The sequence below is a fragment of the Arvicola amphibius genome, chromosome 13 (assembly GCF_903992535.2).
Source record: "Arvicola amphibius chromosome 13, mArvAmp1.2, whole genome shotgun sequence".
In the NCBI taxonomy this organism is placed as follows: Eukaryota; Metazoa; Chordata; class Mammalia; order Rodentia; family Cricetidae; genus Arvicola; species Arvicola amphibius.
Window position 1 is genome coordinate 44,936,588 of NC_052059.1, and position 20,979 is coordinate 44,957,566.

The window sequence follows — 20,979 nt, forward strand, 5'->3', positions numbered from 1 at the left end:
TTCTTCTGTCTTGACCCAGTCTTTGCAGCACCTGACTCACAGCCACAGACGAGCTGGAAGGGGGCCCAGACATCCCAGCAGTGTGGCCCAGTTGGCCTAATGTCAGGCCGCTGGTCGGGGACTCAAGCTTAGCAGGCTAAGACCAGTTCTCATGACTCTAAGACCTGGAGCTCCTATCTCCATTATCCCCCCCACCCCCTCCCACCCCCCGTCTTCCTAGAGATAGTAAAAATACCGAGTCAGGAGGATGACCAAGACAGATTTGAAATGGCAGTGGTTGAGCAGAATCATTAAAGGTATAACCATATGTATGCAAATGCCATAATAAAACCCATTCTTTTGTAGGTTGACTTTAAAATTTAATTCAAAATAAACCTCACACTGGTATGCAAAAATATATTTCTAACGGACAGAGGGTCCAAGGCTCCAGACCCGAAAGTTCTCTGTAGAGAACAAATGTATTGTGCCTGTCCTTGGACACTATGGACTGAAAGTCCCTGGAGGGCCCTGACATTCAGATCAGCATGTCTCCTAGGGTCAAAAGCAATGGAGCCAAAATGCAGGGACTCAGCAGAAGGGGAGCAGCCCGTGAGCTGGGAGTGGGGAATGGCTTCTGGAGAAATAGATTACTCTTCTGCCTAGATATGGATCGTTGGCCTTCTTAGGGTGACTCTGGCATTCTAGATCCCTAGTCTGGGTCCTGAAGAACACCAGGCTGGGTAGTTGACCAATGGAGGTATGGCTTACCTGTGGCAGTCATGCCAGATCCATGCGTGGCGGCCATTCTTGGGGCGGAAGTCAGACTGGCCGTTGTTGTGGATTTGGGAGGAGAAGCGCAGGAGGCGGCGGTAGCCTGTGGTGGGGTTGGTGTGGACGGCAGAGGCTGAGAGGCAGTTCTCCTCCATGGCGCACTGCAGCAAGAACATGGGCCTGTCCTCTAGGTAGGCGGTCTGCTGCACAATCTCTGCGTTAAGCACCAGGTCAGGAGCAGCTGGGGAAGACAGACATGGGTCACAGACAGGAAACCCTTCTGAGGGCACCCCTGAGAAAAGTTCCATCATCTTCCATGTCCTGGAGCTAGCCTAGGGTTCCTCCATGTTACCTTCCTGTCACCCCCAATGATACTTTCTCTTTTCCAGAAGTCTTCTGGACACTCCCCTTCAGCTACCAGAATGGGTGGACAAACTGCTAGCATATCTGGGTGATGGACACACAAGGGCTCCTCCTTAGATCATTCTCTCTACTTTCAAGCCCCTCAGGCTCCCCATAATAAAAAGTAGAACAACAATAAAGGAGACCCCACTCATCCTTGGTGTGACTCTCTCTCTCCAAGCATGCATGCGGATTTATGGCCATTTGCCTAACATGCGTCTTGACTGTTGATGTCTAAACACTACCATGAACATTCATTTCATGGTTCTGTAATATTTAATTCACCCCCTGCTTCTATCTTTTAGGGAGGCAATGCCTTGGCTGCTTAGAATTTTTCAATGAAAGGCAAGACTGTGATCGACATCCTATAGTCAGCCTGCACCTAAATTGTGTGGTGTGTGTGTGTGTGTGTGTGTGTGTGTGTACACGTGTGTGTTCTTTAGAATATGTCTTTGACAGAGAGATTTCTAGGAGAAAGAGCAGCATGATTTAAGCCTTTGAGGCATATGGCCGAACTGCCTTCTCACAAGCTTTTCCTGTTTCCCTTCGTCACAGTATGGCACAGAGCTTATGCGGGAAGGATGCTGTCCATGTTGTTGGGGACGGAGGATGGAGGCCTCTTTCCACCCGTGTGAACTGAGGCCGCCTGTGAAACACAGTCTTAAAGCATATGTTTCAGAGAACAATTCACGACAACCTCCTAGGCCTAGTTTCATAAACTGTGGGTTGAAAACCCTATATGAAGTTGTGTAAATGAATGTGGGGTTCTTAAAAATTCAGGGAACAGTAAAAGATTTCTGAATATACAATGACTGAAAATTGATCTGACAATCAAATGCATAGTAAGGCTGAGGTGTTTCTGGCCGTGCCTGCCCATGTTGCATCGCGTGATTTCACCACAGCCTTGGTTCTGAACACTCAGCGCGCACACTTTCCATTGTGGATGTCACATATGCAACACCCACGAACACTGCCCCAAACACCTCAGCTCACATTCAAGACTTCCACATGTTATGATTTACAGTGCATTTTACTGTGCATAAGAATATTCTGTTCTTGGAGAAACATGGCTCAATTACAGGAAACAAAGACTTCTAATATTTTCCTCCCATCATTCCTGAACAGATAAATGTCACATCAGCATATCTTCAGTTGTATTGTGTTAGAATGTTCCAGTTCAAAAAATGTTGCTTCAGATGATGACTTGAATTTCATTTTTTAAAAAAAGTGTTAAAAGAATTTTGGTTTGGGATTAGGACAGATTTCCAATCATTTCTGAAATGGCCCTAAACATACTTATGTTGTTTGGGATTATGTAATTATGCAAAAGGTGTTCTTAGCATTAACAATTATATTATCGCCGGGCGGTGGTGGCGCACGCCTTTAATCCCAGCACTCGGGAGGCAGAGGCAGGCGGATCTCTGTGAGTTCGAGGCCAGCCTGGGCTACAAGTGCTAGGTCCAGGACAGGCTCTAAAAAAGCTGCAGAGAAACCCTGTCTTGAAAAACCAAAAAAAAAAAAAAAAAAAAAAAAAAAAAGAACAATTATATTATCAAAGTACTTATCAACTCTTATTCATCAAGATTTATTTCTTTGTGCAAAAATAAAAATTACACCCATCTTTATAGTATGTGTGCTGGCTAGTCTTTATATTAACTTGATACAAGCTCAAGTCATTTGGAAGAGGGAGCCTCAATTGAGAAAATGCCCCCAAACAAACTGGCCTGGGGGCAAGCCTGTGGTGGGTGTATTTTCTTGATTGATATTAATGTGGAAGGGCCTAGCTCATTGTGAGTGATGCCATCCCTGGGCTGGTGGTCCTGGGTTCCATAAGGAAGAAGGCTGACCAAGCCATGAGGAGCAAGTCAGTAAGCAGCACCCCTCCATAGCCTCTGCTTCAATTCTTGCCTCTGGGTCCCTGCCCTGTGTTTTCTGGCCTGGTTTCCTTCCCTCAAGGATGGATTTACAGATTTTTTTTAATTGAAATAAACCCTTCATTCCTAAGTTGCTTTTGGTGATAGCAACAGAAACCCTAACCGTGCAAATTTGGTTCCATCCATAATAAATGGTAAAATCATATGCATACAAAGAACCATTGTAAAATAAATATGCGATTTATTATCAGCAAATGATTGATTTGTGTACCTATTTTATACACCTGTAAAGTTAAAGTCATATAAAAATGGCTCACGCATCTTAAGTGGAAAGCTTTAAGAAAACTGGTCCTCTAGGATTGATTTCCAACAGATGCAGAAATCTCATTTTCTGATTATTGCATGTTGTGCTGGTTACTTTTAAATATCAGCTTGACAGCACCTTGAATCACCTGAGAAGGGCGTCTCAGCTGAGGGATTCCCTAGATGAGATTGGCCGGTGATCATGTCTGTTAGGGATTGTTTTGTCAATTGGTCCAGCTCATTATGGGTGGCGCCCTTCCCTGGGTAGGGCTGTATGGGAGTAGAAAGGGTTGGCAGAGAGCAAGCAGGCAGGCAACATGGATATAGCTGTCTCTCTCTGCTCTTGAAATTATTGTGACACTTGAAGTTCCTGCCTTGATTTCCCTACAATATTAGAGTAGAAATTGCAATTATGAACCAAATGAACACTTTTGTCCTGTTATAAATATATAAAATATATACCCTGTTTCATCAGGATATTTTATCCCAGCAACAGGAACGAAACTAGAGCATAGGTAAGTGTCTCAAGAGAGTACGGTCTGGAGCTTTGCTTCCCCAAGGAACTCTTTCTTGACTGTGCACATGGGAACATCTCCAGTTTAATTCCCAATTAGCCCCATACTTCTGTAAGTTCTTGTTTCAAGCAGTCAACATGGGCTAACATCTGTCTCTTGCTAAAACACTCAGTGGTTTCATATCTGTCTTGCTTGACTCTGCAAGCAGCCTAGCATAGTGTTCACTGGCAACTTGAGAACTCTGTAGGTGACCTTTTCCCCATCTCTGGGTCTCAGTGAACACCAAGCTTGCTGGCATTTACTGGGGCTGGCAGCCTCTGTTGAACAAATCCATTCAACTGAATAAGGAGTGGAATGGGACGCAGGTAAGAGAGGCAGCACCCAGGAAGGATGTGGGCAGAGAGGCGAAGACCTCCATCAGGACACTTGATCAGTTGGCAAATAGTTCCCTTCAAGGACACGCCCCATATGACAATGTTCAGTGCCCAGACTTTCTCGACAGTGTGGCGTGACTCTTCTGAGATGTTGATTCCCTGGGTAGCACTGAAGAACTGGTTCCCTAGCTACTCTGAGCTGAACTGAGTAGAGCCGGGACTTCTTCTGAGAAGACGTTAGCTTCCCTTGAACTCAGGATAGGTTGACACTACACAAAGTTGACACTCGACTTGGTAGCCTAGAGGTAAACTAGGCAGCCGTGGAGTTACCAAATAGTCTAATAATATATAGATGTCTTGGGTTTAAGTGCAATAGGCATGTTGGAGACTGAACGGGAGAGTGGAAGCTGATACAGCATTAGCCTGGCTAGTGGGAAGGCAATCAAAGAGCCATGTGCCTTCCCCCATCCCGCACACACAGTACGGAAGGAAGGTGGTCATGTGGACACATACAGCAATGGTGGGGTAGAAGGAAATGCAGCTGAGAAAATGCTGGAAGGTAGAGATGAAGATGGATTGTATGTGTAGGGCAGTGAGCGTCCACTACCTAGGAGCCAGGTATTCAATTACATGAGTCTACAGGGGCCATTCTTATTCAAACCACCATAGGTGGGAAGACCTACCCTAAACACAGGTGATACCACTCCATGGGCCAGAGTCCCGAACTACATGGAACGGAGAACTCCAGCATTCATCTCTTTCTGCGTCCAGATTGTGGATAGAATGTGGCCAGCTTGCCTCCTTCTCTCCGCTCCTGATGGGCTCTATCCTCCAACTATTAGCCAAAATAAACTGTTCCTTTCTTAAATTGGTTTTTGTTTGTTTATTCGATTTTTGAGATAGGGTTTCTCTGTAGCTTTGGAGCCTGTCCTGAAACTCATTCTGTAGACCAGATCTGCCTGCTTCTGCCTCCTGAGTGCTAGGATTAAAGGTGTGCATCACCACAGCCCATCCTCTTAAATTGTTTTTATCAGGCATTTGGTACTTGTGGTAGTTTGAATGTAACTGTCCTCCATAAACTCATAGGGAGTAGCACTACTAGGAGATGTGGCTTTGTTGGGGGTAGGTGTGATCTTGTTGGAAGAAGTGTGTCACTGTGGAGGTGAACTTTGAGGGCTCATATATGCTCAAGCCACGCCCAATAGCTCAGTTCATTTCCTGTTGCCTGCATAGCAAGATGTAAAACTCTCAGCTCCTCCAGCACCATGCCGGCTTGCATGGCACTATGTTCCACCATGATGATAATGGGCTGAACCCCTGAACTGTAAGCAAGCCCCAATTAAAGGCTTTCCTTTATAAGAGTTACTGTGGTCATAAGAGTTACTGTGTTTTCATGGCAACAGAAATCGTAACTAAGACAGTACTAAAAATGAGAAAAGTGACTGATACACATTCCTTAAACTAATCCTTCCATTTTCCCTCTTTACCATGCCATCAGCCAGGGCCTGTGGTTGGGGGATAGGACCCCATAATCCCCTGTACTTTCCTCTCCTGAGCTCACACGGTGGGAAGAGTAACCGATGGTGCCCTGAACTCTGGAGAACCTGGGACAGGCGGGAAGTAGGAGAGGCAGGCAGCCCTTAGGAAGCCTTACTTTCTGAGCAGGCGACTCCAGCACCGAACCGTACTCCACCCTCAGGGCAGGTCACTTCCTCGTCGTGGCGGCAGTGTGCCAGGGATAGCTCTGTCCCCGAGCACTTCACTCCACTCATGACCACTTTGTTGGCAAAGACGTTTCCGTGCCAGTACCAGGTCTCCTAAAGAAACCAGCCAAAGAGGTCGCAGGATGTCAACTTCCGGCTCGACAAAACCCTCAAGGCTTTACCATCCCATTTTCCAGGTGGAGACAGATGAGGCACAGAGAGCCGTTTATCCCAGCCATGTGGTTAGCTGGTGACGGAATGAGGGAGCATCTATGACTAACCCTGGGTTTGCACGAGAGGAGAAGACATTCATTCACATATGACAATAATTGACTGTCTTACAGAATTCAGCTCCTGGGTTTAATTCTAGGAAAAGCACTTTATGGGATGCTGGCTGAGGAGCCCCCAGGTTTATGATGCTGAGATTGATTAAGCTCCTTCTAGCTATGGAACTTCAAAACACTGTTAGCATACACTCTTATAGTTCAAGAACTTCCCAGTAGAGAAAATGGGTGTGTGGGGGAGGGGCAAGTAAAGAGCTTACAAGAGAACGTAAGAACCTGCGTGCTCTGAAGTTTCCAGGGTTTATTTATGCATCAACTTGGCTCAGTGACAACAGCCAGATAGTTTTTTAAACAGTATTCTAGATGTTTCTGTGGAGGAGTTTTTAAGTTAGATTAATATTTAAATCGTTGATTTGAGTAAGACAAATTGTATTGCATCATGGGGGATAGGTCCCATCCAGTCAGTTGAAAAATCTTACAAGGCAAAAAAAAAACAAAAAAAAAAACCAAAAAAACAACAACAACAACAACAAAAAAAAACTAAGGTCCCTTTGCAAACGGGGCAGAATGCCTTTGGACTTGAGACACAATCTGAGCTGTTCTTTGGGGCCACAGCCTTGTACAGTTTAGACTTGTCAGCTTCCCTAATCATGGGAGCTCATCTATCAACTCAATCTATTGACTGATGGTTAGATACCCAGTTTCAAATAGACTATAGCGATACAGAGTTGGCCCTCTCTCCTTGAGTTCTATAGCCATGGATTCACAGCCTTGGACTGAAAAATAAAAAAGAAAATATTTAAAAATACCAACTATGCTAACCATGTATAGATTTTTTTGCTATTTTAAGCATAACATTTAGACTATATTAGTGATGACAAGCCATAGAAAGACAAGGACCTTCAGGGGAGAACATGTGCAGATTCTAAAGGAACACTGTACCATTTCATAGGAGGACTGGAACATTGTGGAGATTGGTACCTGAGAGCCAAATGTATCTACATCCTATTGGTTTTGTTTCCCAAAGAATCTGAACAAAATCCCTCTAATTCTCCACAGGAAAAACCTAGGGCTCTAAGCAGAGACAGGGCTTGTTTTAGGTGGCTGTTTAGAGCCCCATGCTGAGGCCCAAGAGTCTTGGGAATGAGCTGACAGACAAGAAAGACAGACAGACAGCAGATCTGTCACTTGGAGAGTCAAGTGTTGTGTGTGTCCAGTTTGCTCTGGGATGCTGAGTTCCCAGACAGTGTGAGCCGTGTCTCTCCTGGATACTAGAATGATAAGCTGCAGACAGAGACCACAAGGATCCCTGGCTCATAACTCAGCCCAGGTCAGACCATAGGAGACAGACAAGCTCAGCAGGGATGCTGAGCTCCTTCCTCAGGCTCCAGGAAAGGCTACATGGGACCAGGAGATAGAGTCAGACCAGCAGACAAGATGGACCACAAAGTCTTGTCCTGCTTCATGGCAATACTCAAAGCTGGGACACTGAGGAATATGGATCCTTTGTTCCATATCACAGGTGGGAAAAGCAGGGCACATAGGAGTGGGTACGTTGCTGCAGACTATCATGCAAGAATGGAACTGGGCTTCTACTCCTGTACTACCTATGACTGGGAAGCAGAAATGAAGACCAGAGTGACCTTACTGGATCTCTTGAGTATTAGGTCATTAAAGAATGGTTCTGTCAGGAAGGTGCAGCCAATGTGACAAGAGTTCAGGACACAGCCTGGAGATTTGCTAGCATATCAGTAAAACGTGAGGCAGAGACACCAGGGCAGAAAGGGTCCCGTCACAGAGGGCTTCAAGGAAACAAAGTCATTTGTTGATCCTCATGCTGGGTGCTCTCCGCGTTCCTCGAAGACCAAATTACGTCCTTCTACAAACAGCATACAGGACACTTCAGGCTCAGCCTTCTGCCTGCGGAGAACCCCAACATGGAGTGGTCCAAGGCAGTAGTAAGTGACTCAGAGGTGTCCAACCTGCAAGCGGCAGGCACCAGGCAATCTCAAAAAAACCACCATCACCATGGGAGCTGCAACCAGTGGGCGACAGGCGATCACAAAAAGCCCACCGTAACCATGGATGCTGCTTAACACAAAATCAAAAACTCACTTAAAACAGTATGAGCTTTCTCTATAATGTTTTCGTAACTTACAGGCACAGCGTAAACTTTGTAGGTGACAACATTGTGTCACGATGTCAAAGGGCTGGGCACACCTGAAGCCCCTTATTCTGTAGCTAGATACTGAGACTGGGATAGGAGAGACTTGCCCCGAGCCTCGGAGCTGTCAGGCAAGGGGCTATGGCTAGAATCAGGTCTCTTGCCTTGGTCCAGGGTTTGCTTGGTTGTATCCCTTCTTAGCGACTGGGGAAAAGTTAGCTGACGAGAAGAGCTGACGAATGATGGGAAAGGCCAGGCTAGAAGGATGATAGGCAAGGCTGTTAGGCCTGGGCCACTTACCTGGAAGGCGTTGCTGGCAAAGCCCAGGCCGAGCTGCCGGCAGACCACCATGGCCTCCACAATGCCCCAGTTCTGGCCGCATACAGTCCCCCACACAAGGGACCCATTTCTCTCTGTTAGTACCTCCACTCGGCCCTCATAGGGGTTGCGGCCTCCATTCAGGCGTAGCTGTGGATAGCAAGAAACACGGTCGTGAGGATGGATGGAAGAGTCTCTCCATATTACCATTAGCTCCAAGCCAGGTGGTCCTATCTGGCCACCTTTGGATACAGAACATCCTTTATGAGAGTCCCTCTGTGTGTCAAATGATACAATGCCAGCATGAAGTCAGTGAGGTCTGACCCAGGTGTCTGGACCCCGTTCTGAACACTGCTCTGTTGGTAATGTAAGTGCCTTCTAAGAGGTGACAAGAATTACGTGTATAGCATCAGGATTCTGCTGGATCTGTACATTCCCTCCTAGATACTAGGTATGACTGACCACTCACGGAGCCTCTCACTGTGCCTGTTTCCTCCCAGTGACTGAGGGAATGAAGGTTCACTGTAGCTGAACAAACAGAACCCAGAGCCTTGTGCATGCTAAGCAAACACTCTACCAACTAAACCACATCCAGATCCCGTTCCCTAACGCTTATGCATGAGCCCCAAAGCTATCTGCTCTGCTTGGAGGTATGGCCTCAAAGGGGACAATTAAGGTCACATAAGACCATATAGGAATGCTATAATTTAGCCAGACTGATGCCTTTAGAAGGAAAAAAGAGACCCTGGGGATGTAGCAGGCACAGAAAGAGGTTACATAAGGACAATAAAAAGGAGGCTGGAAACAGGGCAGACCAGAGAAGCCCCAGAAGACACCAAGGCCTGCAATACCTTGGCTTGGCTGTATTCTCCTGGCAGACCCAGGAAGAAACCAATCTCATTGGTGAAGCTGACAGTATTTCATTTTGTCACCAGAAGCAGACCTATGGTGTTGAAACTCGGATGCTTTGGTTCTCCTAGCATGGATGCTGGCACACTTGGGAGTCCCATGCCTGGCTATGCCATGCCTGGTTGGCCGTTACAACCATGGTTGAGCTCAGACAGTATAGCCTCAAACCTGGGCCTTGGAAATGTGAAAGCTGTTGGCAGTGAGGATTCAACACTTCTGTGGCAACAAGCAGGCATTTGCTCTGGCACAGCTCTATCTACAGACCACCAAAAGATCTGGAAAGCCTTGTTTCTTTGGCTGAGGTCTCTCACGTCCCTGAGCTTTGACCCATCTGGAGAATGACTCAGCACATGGGGACGTAGGGCTGGCCATGGGTTGCAGCCTTGACAGGGTTCCCTTAGCAAACTTCTAGCAGTTCCAGATGGCTGGTTTCCCCATGTGTGCATTCCTGTTACCAGAAAGGAATGCACAGCTCAACTGCCTGTTGCTGACAGGCACCTAGGGCCCAGTTAAGGATGGGGAGTTTTATCAGGAATGCCTTGGCGCTCTGGTGTCAGGGTCAAGGACTGCTGTCTTATCAGGAACCCGCCACATCTGGTGCCATGATGTGTCTGTTTAAATATACATACAATATTTGCTCTATGGCATATGTCACGTAGCACCCAACAAACTTAAGGCACAGCGGGAAGCCTCGTGTAGGAAATCCTGGGTGTTTTGTAGCATTGGTTAGACTTCCTGTAAGACAAGGAGGTGGGGGATTCTTCTCCATGAGCAAGCATCACACCCTGCCTCAGGAAGGGTGGAGCCTGTCTCTCCGGTTGCAATTCCGCTGACTTCCTTTCATTCCTGTTTATACACCGCTGCTGGTATTATGTTCACACAATGCTCTGCAGACCCGCCATCCATGCGTGCGGTGCCTCTGAGTCTTTGCAGAGGATCTATGCCAAGAGTGTCGGTGTGGTAACCTTGCGTTCCTTGTAGAAAATTCTGAGCTGCCCCTGTACCACATGCCTATTCCCAAAGCAAGGGATCACCCACAGGGAGATGTCGGATACCTGCCACACCAAGAGCGGCATTTATGTGTTTGTTCATTGGGCACACTTAGAAACGCTGATCGGCAATGACATTGACAGTTGACAGCGGCAGAACCGGTATCAACAGTTCATCTTAGAGCACCCTTGCATACCTTGGAGAGTCCTTCAGAGTGAGGCCACCTGCTCTGCATTCTTTGGGGCCTCAACATCGCAGGTGCCTCTGGGCATGCCACCCCCTCACCTTTTTCTGGAAGCCCATGAAGGGGATGTTGCATCGTACACCAGCATCTTCCTCGTGGCTGCAGCCCTGCGACTCCGTGTTGAGTTTGCAGTCTATGATGGACTTCTCGGTCCCTGTGCACTGGACTTCGTTGAGGTGGATGGGCCCAATCCCTAGGAAGGGAAACAGGGTGCGTGCTATAAAATCACCTGGAGGACGTTTCCTGGAACAGGCAAGAAAGACCCTAGAAACCAGACTCTGTCTCTTCTACCTTTAAAACTCCCAACTGTGGCCCCTTCTCCCTGGAAGAAACTGGGGTGTGTGTGTGTGTGTGTGTGTGTGTGTGTGTGTGTGTGTGTGTGTATGTGTGTGTATTTTGCCTTAAGTGCAAATAAAATTCACTACTAAATTGCCACATGACCTTGGTCAGATCACTTAGTGTTATGGTTTGAATGTAAACTTCTGCCCACGAGCTCATGGGGCCCGGTCACCAGCTGGGGGCGCTGTTTTGGAAAGCGTGTGAAAACCTTAGAAGATGGTGCCTTGCTGAAGGAAGTGAGTCATCTGGGAGTGGGCTTCCGGGGTTTGAAGGCCAGGCACCACTTCCTGTCTTTTATTTCATTTCTGACTTCAGATGAATGCCATGTGACTGGCTGCCACATGCTCTGACTGCCATGCCTTTCCTGCCATGATGGATTATATCCCTTCTTAAATAAACTAAGCCCAAATAAATCTTTTTCTTAAGTTTTTTCCCCCCAGGTATTTGGTCACATCAATGGGAACAGTAACTCATACACCCAGCCTCCCTGGTCACTGGGTCTCTCTTTAATAAAGGAATCAGGATAGATGATGGAGCCTTTACCCTGCAGCTTCCATAGTCTAGGCACTTAAGAGCCTGAGAATTTGACTGCATCTATAAAAGTCCCTGTGGGAACCATGTAGCCTATACAAATTAGGAGGTCTGAATTAGAAAGGGGGCATTTTAAAATCCAGTCAAGAATGGGGTGTAGGGAGTATACATCACAGGGTAGTTAAGAACTCGAGGCTAATAACACTGGGGCTTGGACACACCCCTCTGAGTGAGAGAAGAGCCAGTAACTCACTTAGGAGAGGGATGAAGAGGTGAAGACCCCTGTCACTCTCCATGGAGGGACACAGTGCCCATGCGGACTGTCTATGCCTCTCCCCTCTGGTCACCTCCAGTTTTCACCAGTATTCCGTGTTGGCCAAACCCAACTATGCCTTGAGGCACTGGGCATCATGGTGAGGGTGGAGAGTGGACCTGGAAGGGCAGACAGGAGTCATGGGGCAGGAGACATGGAGATGGTGCTAGGAAGCTTGTCTTTCTGGGGCTGGTATAATGAGAGTGAGCCTCAGCCATGAGAGGAAGGGTACTCGGGCCCCTCAACTCATGCCCGGCACTCTCCTTTTCAAGCCTGATGAACATCCTGAAGAGTCATCTGCTTTGTCTCTTGCCCCTTTTCCATATGGCTACTAGAAAATTCAAAATTACCTATGTGGCTATGTTTCTGCTGGAAAGCACTGGTCTGCAGAGCTGGAATATTTTGTCAAGTGTTTGTTCAGTAGACCATACCTGTTCAACTGGAGTGTGTCTCCCTCTTCCTGGGGTGCCTTCCTCCCTTGATCCCTCCCTGGACATCTCTGGAGCAATACCTACTGGGCATAGACTCTAAGGACAGAAGCTAAGGCATTGGTGTGGGACAACTATCTATATTCTATCAATCATGTTTTAAATAAATGCTGATTGGCCAGTAGCCAGGCAGGAAGTATAGGCAGGGCAACCGGACAGGAAGTAGAGGTGGGTCATTGAGAACAGGAGAATTCTGGGAAGGAAGAAGCCCATTTCTCCTCGGTCCTGTCCAGACACCAAAGAAGCAGGATGTGACCTGCCCCGTTGAAAAAGGTACTGAGCCATGTGGCTAACATATACTAGAATAATGGGCTAACATAAATTATACTAGAATAATGGGCTAATATAAGTTACAAGAGTTAATAAGAAGCCTGAGCTAATGGGCCAATCAGTTTTATAACTTATGCAGACCTTCTATGTGATTCTTTGGGACCTAACAAATGTGGAAATGGGGCAGGACAGAAACCCCAACAAGCAGGCCTTCATGCAACAAAGGTACACAGGTATATCTCTCATACTTGGTTCAGTTGTCTGAGCAGGTTCATTTGTTGGCAGACAGCTGGGAACTTGGGGGGTGGTCCTGAAGCACAGAGGGAAGAGCCTGCCATTATATGAATATCCACCCTGGTGACACAGAAGCCAGGCAGAGCCCCACACATTGCCTATCCAGCTACCTTGTTTTACAGTGAAGAAGCTCAGGAACAGAAGGTTCTTCAAGGTCACAGACAAGTAAGTAGCCAGGCCAGGGTGAGGACTCAGTCTCTGCCCTCTCCCTACCCATGGGTTTGGGTGTGGTTTCTTGTTCCATCAGCTAGAGCCAGGACTCAGAGGCTGACCCTATCTGCTCTGGAGCATGTCTTTTAATGAGACTTTTCCTTTCCTGGCGACTATCGTCATCCACCCAACGTGGCAGAAGGCAGATAAATCTCCCATGGTGCCTTGACAGCCGACATCAAAGGCACCCAAGGCATCTTCTTCCTGGAATTCCTCAGGCAACCTGTAAACCTTTGGCTGCTCTTGGTGGGGAAAATAATTAGGTCACCCAGTCCCTGCTCATGACACATGGAATGTCCGTATCATCGAGGGCTTGTTTATGCCTCAGGATGAGTGGCTGTGGTCCTGAGGACCTTAGAAAAGCTCAGACCATGTGGATCAACTGACAGAGGGGACCATGGAAACACTGAGGCGCCTGACTTCTTCACTGGGACTTAAGGGGAATGGGTTGCTGTGTGGCATAGTAGGGACTGCCAGGTGACACCATACGCTGATGCTGCACCTGTCCCCAGCCACCTACCCTTTAATACACATTTGGAACATTTCCACAAGAAAGGATCAAATGTCATCAAGGCTAGTCAGGGAGGGAGGTAGTGTCAAAAAAGGAAGCCCAAACCATAAGAGTTAGGCAACTGGCCAACTCTTAGGTTCCCATGAGCCTCACAGTCCTCCTACGAGGGACCAGAGAAACTCCGTTTCCCTCCATCAGGGCAGGTCTATGACCCCACAACTTTCCTCAGTTCATTCCAGGGGCAGCTGGGGGTGGGCACAATGCAGGACAGTCAAACATTTGAACTAGAGTGGATGAGTTGCACTGCTAGGCTATGAGAGTTCTGGGTTCTCTAATTGAGCGGGAGGTGAAGGTCAGCCAGGATGCTGGAGTCCTAGCAGAGAAAGCCACTGTTGCGGTGTTCAGGGCCTGGGTGAGCAGGGGCTACTGCCTCCTCCAGGCTGCAACTGGTGACCTCACCAGACTCCTTTGGCGTGATGGCTCCATTTTCAAGAGTATGGGTTTCCTCTCGGAGCCCAGGACAGCGGTCCTCAGCTTTCCTAATGCTGTGACCCTTTAATATAGTTCTGCGTGTTATTTGGTTGCTACTATGTACTGATCAGTGCTGAACAGAGTCCCAGAAAGACCAAAACTTCTTTCCCTTGAACACAGTTCTGCAGGGGCGGGCTGGGCACTCACAAGGCTACTTGGTCTTGTGGAAGGCTCCTGATGGAGCCGGGCTTTCTAGGCTGAGCGGTTTCCATGGACTCACCTAATAGGGGCTGTAGTCTGTTCTGTGACCAAGGAGACAGAACTGCTCCCAGAGTTTCCCTACCAAACGCCTCCTGTACTTTTGCTTTTCCTCACATAGACGACCTGCTCCGGACACTTGATGAAAACCAGCTTCCTTCCCATGACTGTCTCGTGACATCAGAGAGGGCTGCCCTGTTTCTTTTCTCTGCTGTCAGGAGCCCAGTATTGGCAAGGCTGCACCAGGGTGGACAAGCAAGGTGACAGTTGGCTCTTTTGTGTGCAACCATGCTTGATGGAGCCTGAGGTTCTTTCTTGGAGGAAGGGCCTGGGATTCTGGCCTCCCTATTGGAGCAGCTGAGAGTACGGAGCAGGGAGCTGGAGACCTGGTGTGTCCACTAGGTGCTGTTCTACCTCACTTTACCTATTCATCCTTTCTCTGGGTGGCAGTTCCATATCCATCAGTTGGGGATTTGGTGGGGAGGGGTGTTCCAGGGTTCCCTAATGGATGGGCAAGGGAGGAATGAAATAAGTTGAATTTGAGGGGATCATGGCCACCATTTGGGCCTGGGTTCCTAGGACCATGTTTTCCCCTGAAGAGAGACTCCTACCCTCAGCTATGCGATTCCTTACCTTGCCCCAGCCGGGAGCCCGTGACAGCCTCTTTAGCAGTCCCAAAGCCCAGCTCTCGGCAGACCACACTGGCAGACACCAGGTCCCACTTGTCGTCGCAGACGGTTCCCCACTCTCCATTCTTGAGCACCTCCACTCGGCCCTCCCCGACCTGGGCTCCACCTCGCAGCCGCACCAAGGGTTGCTGGAGAGACACATGGTCCTGCTGAGTGACATGCATCCTTCGAGTCATTCCTGCCCCGCTCCTTTTTGTCTCCCGCAGCCGTGACCCAGCCAGATCCCCATAGCTCAGAGTCTGAAAGCGCTCAGCTGGTTGAGGGGCGGCTGGCAAAAATTTCTCATGTAGCTTCTCATGGGCCTCTGTGCTGGACCACTAGGAAGGCCATCCAAGACCCTCATCAGCTCATCATCCCTTCCCAGGCTTGGCTCCTAGATTCCACCATCAGTCACATCCTTCTGCCCGCAGCTCAAAAGCTTCACGACATTTAGATCTACAGAGAAAAGCTTCTACCATCCAGTTTCTCAGATTCCAAGTGAATCTTTGTTTTCTACTGCTTATATAATAGAGCTTTACAATCTAGCCCTGCAGGGAGGTCCCTGGGTGAGGAGCCAAACGCAAGCGGTAATTCTCCTTATAAAGAGAGACGCAAGAGGGAGCCCACAGGAAGTGGCAAGACAGGGAGTGGAAACATGGGGGCTTATCAGGAAAGACAGACCAAATCAGGACATGCTTGAGAGGCTGCGAGGGACAAGGAGTCTTCCTAGCTAAGACTAACCGCCGCCCAAGCCCAGAAGATGCAGCCTATCTAAACATCAACCGGGCAGAGAGGGTGGAGATGGTAGTTTCCATGCCCCTAATCTTACTCACTGTCTGGAAGCCTCAGTCCCTTCTGGGCCTTCTGGAATTACACAGGAGTAAGACCCATTCCCTGCCGGTTTTATGAAGTCTGTGGATTATGTCTTAAAGAACGGGTGTTGGCTTCACCTGTCTACACAGGCTGCTGTGCCTCAATTTCCATGCATGTGTACAAACCTGTTTGCATGCCCAATGTCTGTATGTGTGCACATGTGTGTGTGTGTGTGCGTGCACATGCATGTATGCATATGAGTATGTACGTGTAAGTTTGCAAGGCTCCTGATACTCATTAGAGGGCTGTGAAGCCATTGTAGTCAGACCAGATCAGAGCCTTGGTTCTACTGTGACTTAGGTAGTTCTCAGCCTGTGACTTCCTTCAGGCCGTGATGAGGCAGGCTTGTCCGAAGGTGACATATTTCAAGCATTCAAGCCCTCTGCCACCTTGAGAAACAAGGCACCAAGGAAGAGCCCCCCCCCCCCTACTCTATAGTCATCTCTTGCTTCCCCACAATGACACCTTGGGGCTAGCCTTGCTGTGACACTCAGAGAGTCCCCCAGGGCCTGCTGAGCCTGGCACTGGCCGGAAGAATAAAGGAGGGCTGGTGAGTGCGAAACACGCAGTGGCTCCCAAAACTTCCTTTCTTGCTTCAGAAAAGAGAGCACAGGGAGGAAAATCACAGGCTCCACCTCAGTTCTCAAGAGAAACGTGGTCTCCTTCCCAAGCTCGTGAGTGGGATACAAGGGGCCCCTCACACTCACGTGGAGTCGCCATCCTGACCACAGCTGGACGGAGATACACTATCAGCCTAGCCACAGAGACGGCCATCCATCTGGCTGTGGAGCGAGGACAGAAACCAAGGAAAATATGAGGTCAGCCTCTTGCTTGGTTCATTGCTTTGGTATGAACTTGACTGCTTTGCTCCACACAGCACAGCAGAGGAATTCCAAAACAGTAGGATCTGGAACTCAGGATGACAGGGAGAGCTGGGGTAGGGTAGGGGGAGGAGGCAGGATGGGGCCAGCGGAACAAAGGACAGGGGAAGTGAGAGTTCAGGGCAGGGGCAGTTTGGGGCGCAGAAAGAGCTGAGCCTGTGACACAGGGCTACAGGTGTCTGGTAGAGGCACACCTCTGCACTTGCAAGGCAGGCCAGGCTTACTGTTTCCCAGAAGTGCCAGGAAGTTAAGAGGTCCCTCTAAATCAACCCCACACACTGGGCTGGGCTCCCAGCATGCATTTCACGCCTCTCACATACTACTAAGACTTTCATCCAAACACCTCCGCCTTCCCTGATTTCCTATCTCTGTGGGGCATGGCAGAAGTAGGAGAGGAAAAGTATTAGACAGGAGGAAGAGAAGGGAGGGGAGACTTATTGGTCTGGGGAAGCACTTCTGCTGTTCTACCAACTGCCTCCCTCTGCAGGTTCCTTCCTCCCCAACTCCTTTCCCCTGGCATGAACTCACTCTGCTAACATGGTATCTACTGAGGTTTTAAATGGCCCAGGGCCTCAACCCATGAAGGAGGCTTTATCAGGCCTGTGATTCAACACCCAATCTATGATCATGCTTTCTCCTCTTTTCATGTGCTGTTCGTACCTAATGGCCCTGTGTTAGCAATTTCCAGAACACACACACCCCCCAAACATCCAATACCCAACAACACATATGCATCCCAAACACACACATAGACACAGCTCCAGTATATACTGAAAAGGGAGAGGGAGAAGGAGAGAAAAAACAGGACTGTTTGGTGTGCAGTGTACACACACACACACACACACACACACACATACACACACACATATATGTATATATATACATAGATAGATAGATAGATAGATAGATAGATAGATAGATAGATAGATAGATAGATAGTGGAAGAAAGACAGAATAGAGATGATTTCTTTTTTCAGAGGATCAGTCTGCCCTGATTGGTCATTTACCTGATCTAGGGAATCAGTCAGTTAAAATGGAGGATCTAATTCATAATAGGAAGACCCTCTCTCACCCAAGCCCGATTACTCTCACAGCAGTTCTCAACCTTCCTAATGCTGTGACCCTTTAATGCAGCTCCTCTACTGGATGGTGGTGGGGCATATCTTTAATCCCAGCACTTGGGAGGCAGAGGCAGGCAGATCTCTGTGCGTTCAAGGCCAGCCTGGTTTACAGAGCAAGTTCTAGGATAGTCAGGGCTACACAGAGAAACCCTGTCTTAAAAAAAACAAACAAACGACAAACAATTAGCAACAAAAAATACAGTTCCTCATGTACTGGTGACCATCAACCATAAAATTATTTCATTGCTACTTTGTAACTGTAGATTTGCTAGATAATGTAATTATCTGATATGCAGGATATCTGATGTGACCTTTGGGGGTCGAAACCCACAGGTTGAGAACCTCTGCTCTATACAAACCAATGAGTGACTCCTGTAACATTATGTGACCAGCGGATAGATGACAGGAATGGCAACGGTAGGTTTTCTAAACAGTGCAAGCTTTTGCAGTTAGCTCTTCTCTAGTGAAATAAGCCATAATGAGTTAAAAACAACACAGCTGATGTCATGTGCCTTGGAGAATTGCATCCTCCCTCCTACAGTTCCAGAATCCTGGATGCTTTCTCCTTCAGGAACTTAGCAGAAGCACAAGGTCCCTGGCTGGCTATGCCATATCCCTTGCTCATGCTGGGCTACAGAACAGTGTGCAAGAAGCCCGTGCTGGCCCACAATGGGGTGCTTGCCTTGTGTGAAGAGCCACAGAGGGGGCTCTGATTTTGACTGGAGGCCAGCTCTCTCCTGTTCCCTTTCTAACCATGACCCCCTGCCAGTGACCAAGCGCCCATACCTTTGGCCGAGTCCTTACCTCTGGCTTGTAGGCTTTCCGGAACCTTGAGGGCCCATCAGGGCTGAAGATCTGGCTAGGCACACAACTGACCACAGCTGGCTGTCCACCCTCACAGGTGGCGTTCTTCACGAGGTCCTGGGACACGGGAGGGCCCAGTTTGCAGCTGGAGATGTGAGCTTCAGTGCCCGTGCAGTTCATAGAAAACTTCCAGTAGCGCAGCTTCCTCTTCAAGGCAAAGGTTCTGCAGGGAAAGAGAAGAGCTGGGCAACCAGGGCATCCCAGCAGATACCTGTTCCCTTCCTTTTGTAGCCAGCAGATCCAGCTCCCAGAGCCCAGTCTCCCACCTGCTGGATGATAGGCATGCGCTACTACTCCAGGCTTCATTTTTCTCTTAAAAGTCTAAGGGATCATGGTTTATAAAAGTCCTTTCCTTAAAGAAACAGTCAGCTAATAAGAGAGCTGAGCCAGTCTCATGAAAATAGCATCAGTCCATTCAGGGACAGAGCTCTAACAACCTAACCACCTCTTGAAGATAACATGTCTTAATACTGTTAATTACAATTACTTTACAGTTTTTAGTAGAGGGGACAGTCAAGCCACACATGACTGTAACAGTGGGTGAAGGTTAGGAACTGGGACTGCTAGAGGAAAAATTATGCTGGGAGTGGCAATGGTCCCATGGCAAGAGTTTGTGGGCCATGCCTATAACTCCAGCTCCAGGGGAGGGAAATCTGAGGCCTCTGCAGGCATGTACACAGACATACACACATGCGCGTGCGCGCGCGCACACACACACACACACACACACACACACCCAGATGCACACACACAGACACACACACAGACACACACACAGACACACACATACACACACAGAGAGACACACACATACACACACAGAGAACACACCCACATGTAATTTAAAGAAAGAAAGTAATAAAATGGCTAATGGAGGGGGAGAAATCTACAAAAGGAAGGATCTATTGATTCAGTAGTTAAGAGCACTGGCTCATTTAGAGAACGCAGGTTCAATTCCCAGCACCCATATAGCAGCTCACAACTGTCTGCAACTCCAGTTCCAAGGGATCCGACACTCTCACACAGACCATACCTATAGGCAAAACACCAATGCACATAATATAAATATAAATACAATCTTTAAATTATATTTTTTTTTTAAAAAAAAAAAAAAGAGAGCGAATGGATCCTTGCTGAGGTGAGGAGGACGATTTGATGGAAGATTAGGCTATGAAAAATAGTGGGGTTCAGAAAGGGTATGTGGGGAGGACACCCCAACCTCTGAAGTTGTCCAGCTTTTTAGAGCCTCTGTACTTGCCCCTGCTTGGCAGGACTCAGTGAGATGCTTGAGGAAGACAACAGCATAGCTGCCTGCTACCCTGGGGGAGGAGGTTATCTGGGCAGGAGACCCTGGGATGGACAGACGTGAAGTCTTGTCCTTATTGGTCCCGTCCAGCGTCCTCAGAAATATCTGCTTTGTCTTGGGGTGAATGGTATGTGAACACAGAGGAAGGATAAATTCTTCAGATGTCATTATTGTCTCCATTTTACCAAAATTTGCGTCTTGGGACAATTCTAGTATAGCTGTGGGTACCAACACCCGAATATCTAAAACACAGACTATATCGGGATGTGTGCTCACCACAGTGACATCATACAGTAGAGAGGTCCATGAGGGGGCTGTTATGAATTCCAGAGCAGCTACCCCTCCCCACTTCCTGTAAGGTCCCTTCCTCTGAGAAACCTAACCTCCCTTCCACACATGGGCAGAATACACTCAGGGGAACATGAGTGTAACTGGACCCCCGCTGGCTTAGGAAAGTCCCTCTGTGTCCAGCTGTTGGAGAGCACCACCCTCCCTCACAACTCACTCAGCTTATGGGGCTGCCTCAGACCTGCTCCAGGCTTCCCCAGACAGCCCCGCTTCTGTCTTACATCAGCTCTCTGGTATGTGCCGCCCACCATGAACCTCCACAGGCCTCCAGCAGCCAGAGTACCACCCCACCCCCATCCTCATTCACGCTCATGGTGGCTGAGCCAGCTCAGGAGAATCCGAGATGAGGTGAGAGGGAAAAGAAGCATAGCCGCCCCCAGGTCTGGACATGAGACAGATGACT

General features: G+C 48.3%; 1 protein-coding gene across 1 annotated transcript in view; it reads right to left on the minus strand.

The window, feature by feature from the left end:
* The window catches only part of Loxl2 (lysyl oxidase like 2), an 84,395-nt gene that overhangs the window by 11,994 nt on the left and 51,422 nt on the right, over window positions 1–20,979 (minus strand). Inside the window, exons 5-10 of the mRNA XM_038310009.1 lie at window positions 18,863–19,085; window positions 15,149–15,332; window positions 10,872–11,023; window positions 8,670–8,837; window positions 5,873–6,035; window positions 748–991 (exon numbers count right to left, since the gene is read on the minus strand). Coding sequence (XP_038165937.1) covers window positions 748–991; window positions 5,873–6,035; window positions 8,670–8,837; window positions 10,872–11,023; window positions 15,149–15,332; window positions 18,863–19,085 — 1,134 coding nt within the window. The remainder of the gene's footprint in view (window positions 1–747; window positions 992–5,872; window positions 6,036–8,669; window positions 8,838–10,871; window positions 11,024–15,148; window positions 15,333–18,862; window positions 19,086–20,979) is intronic.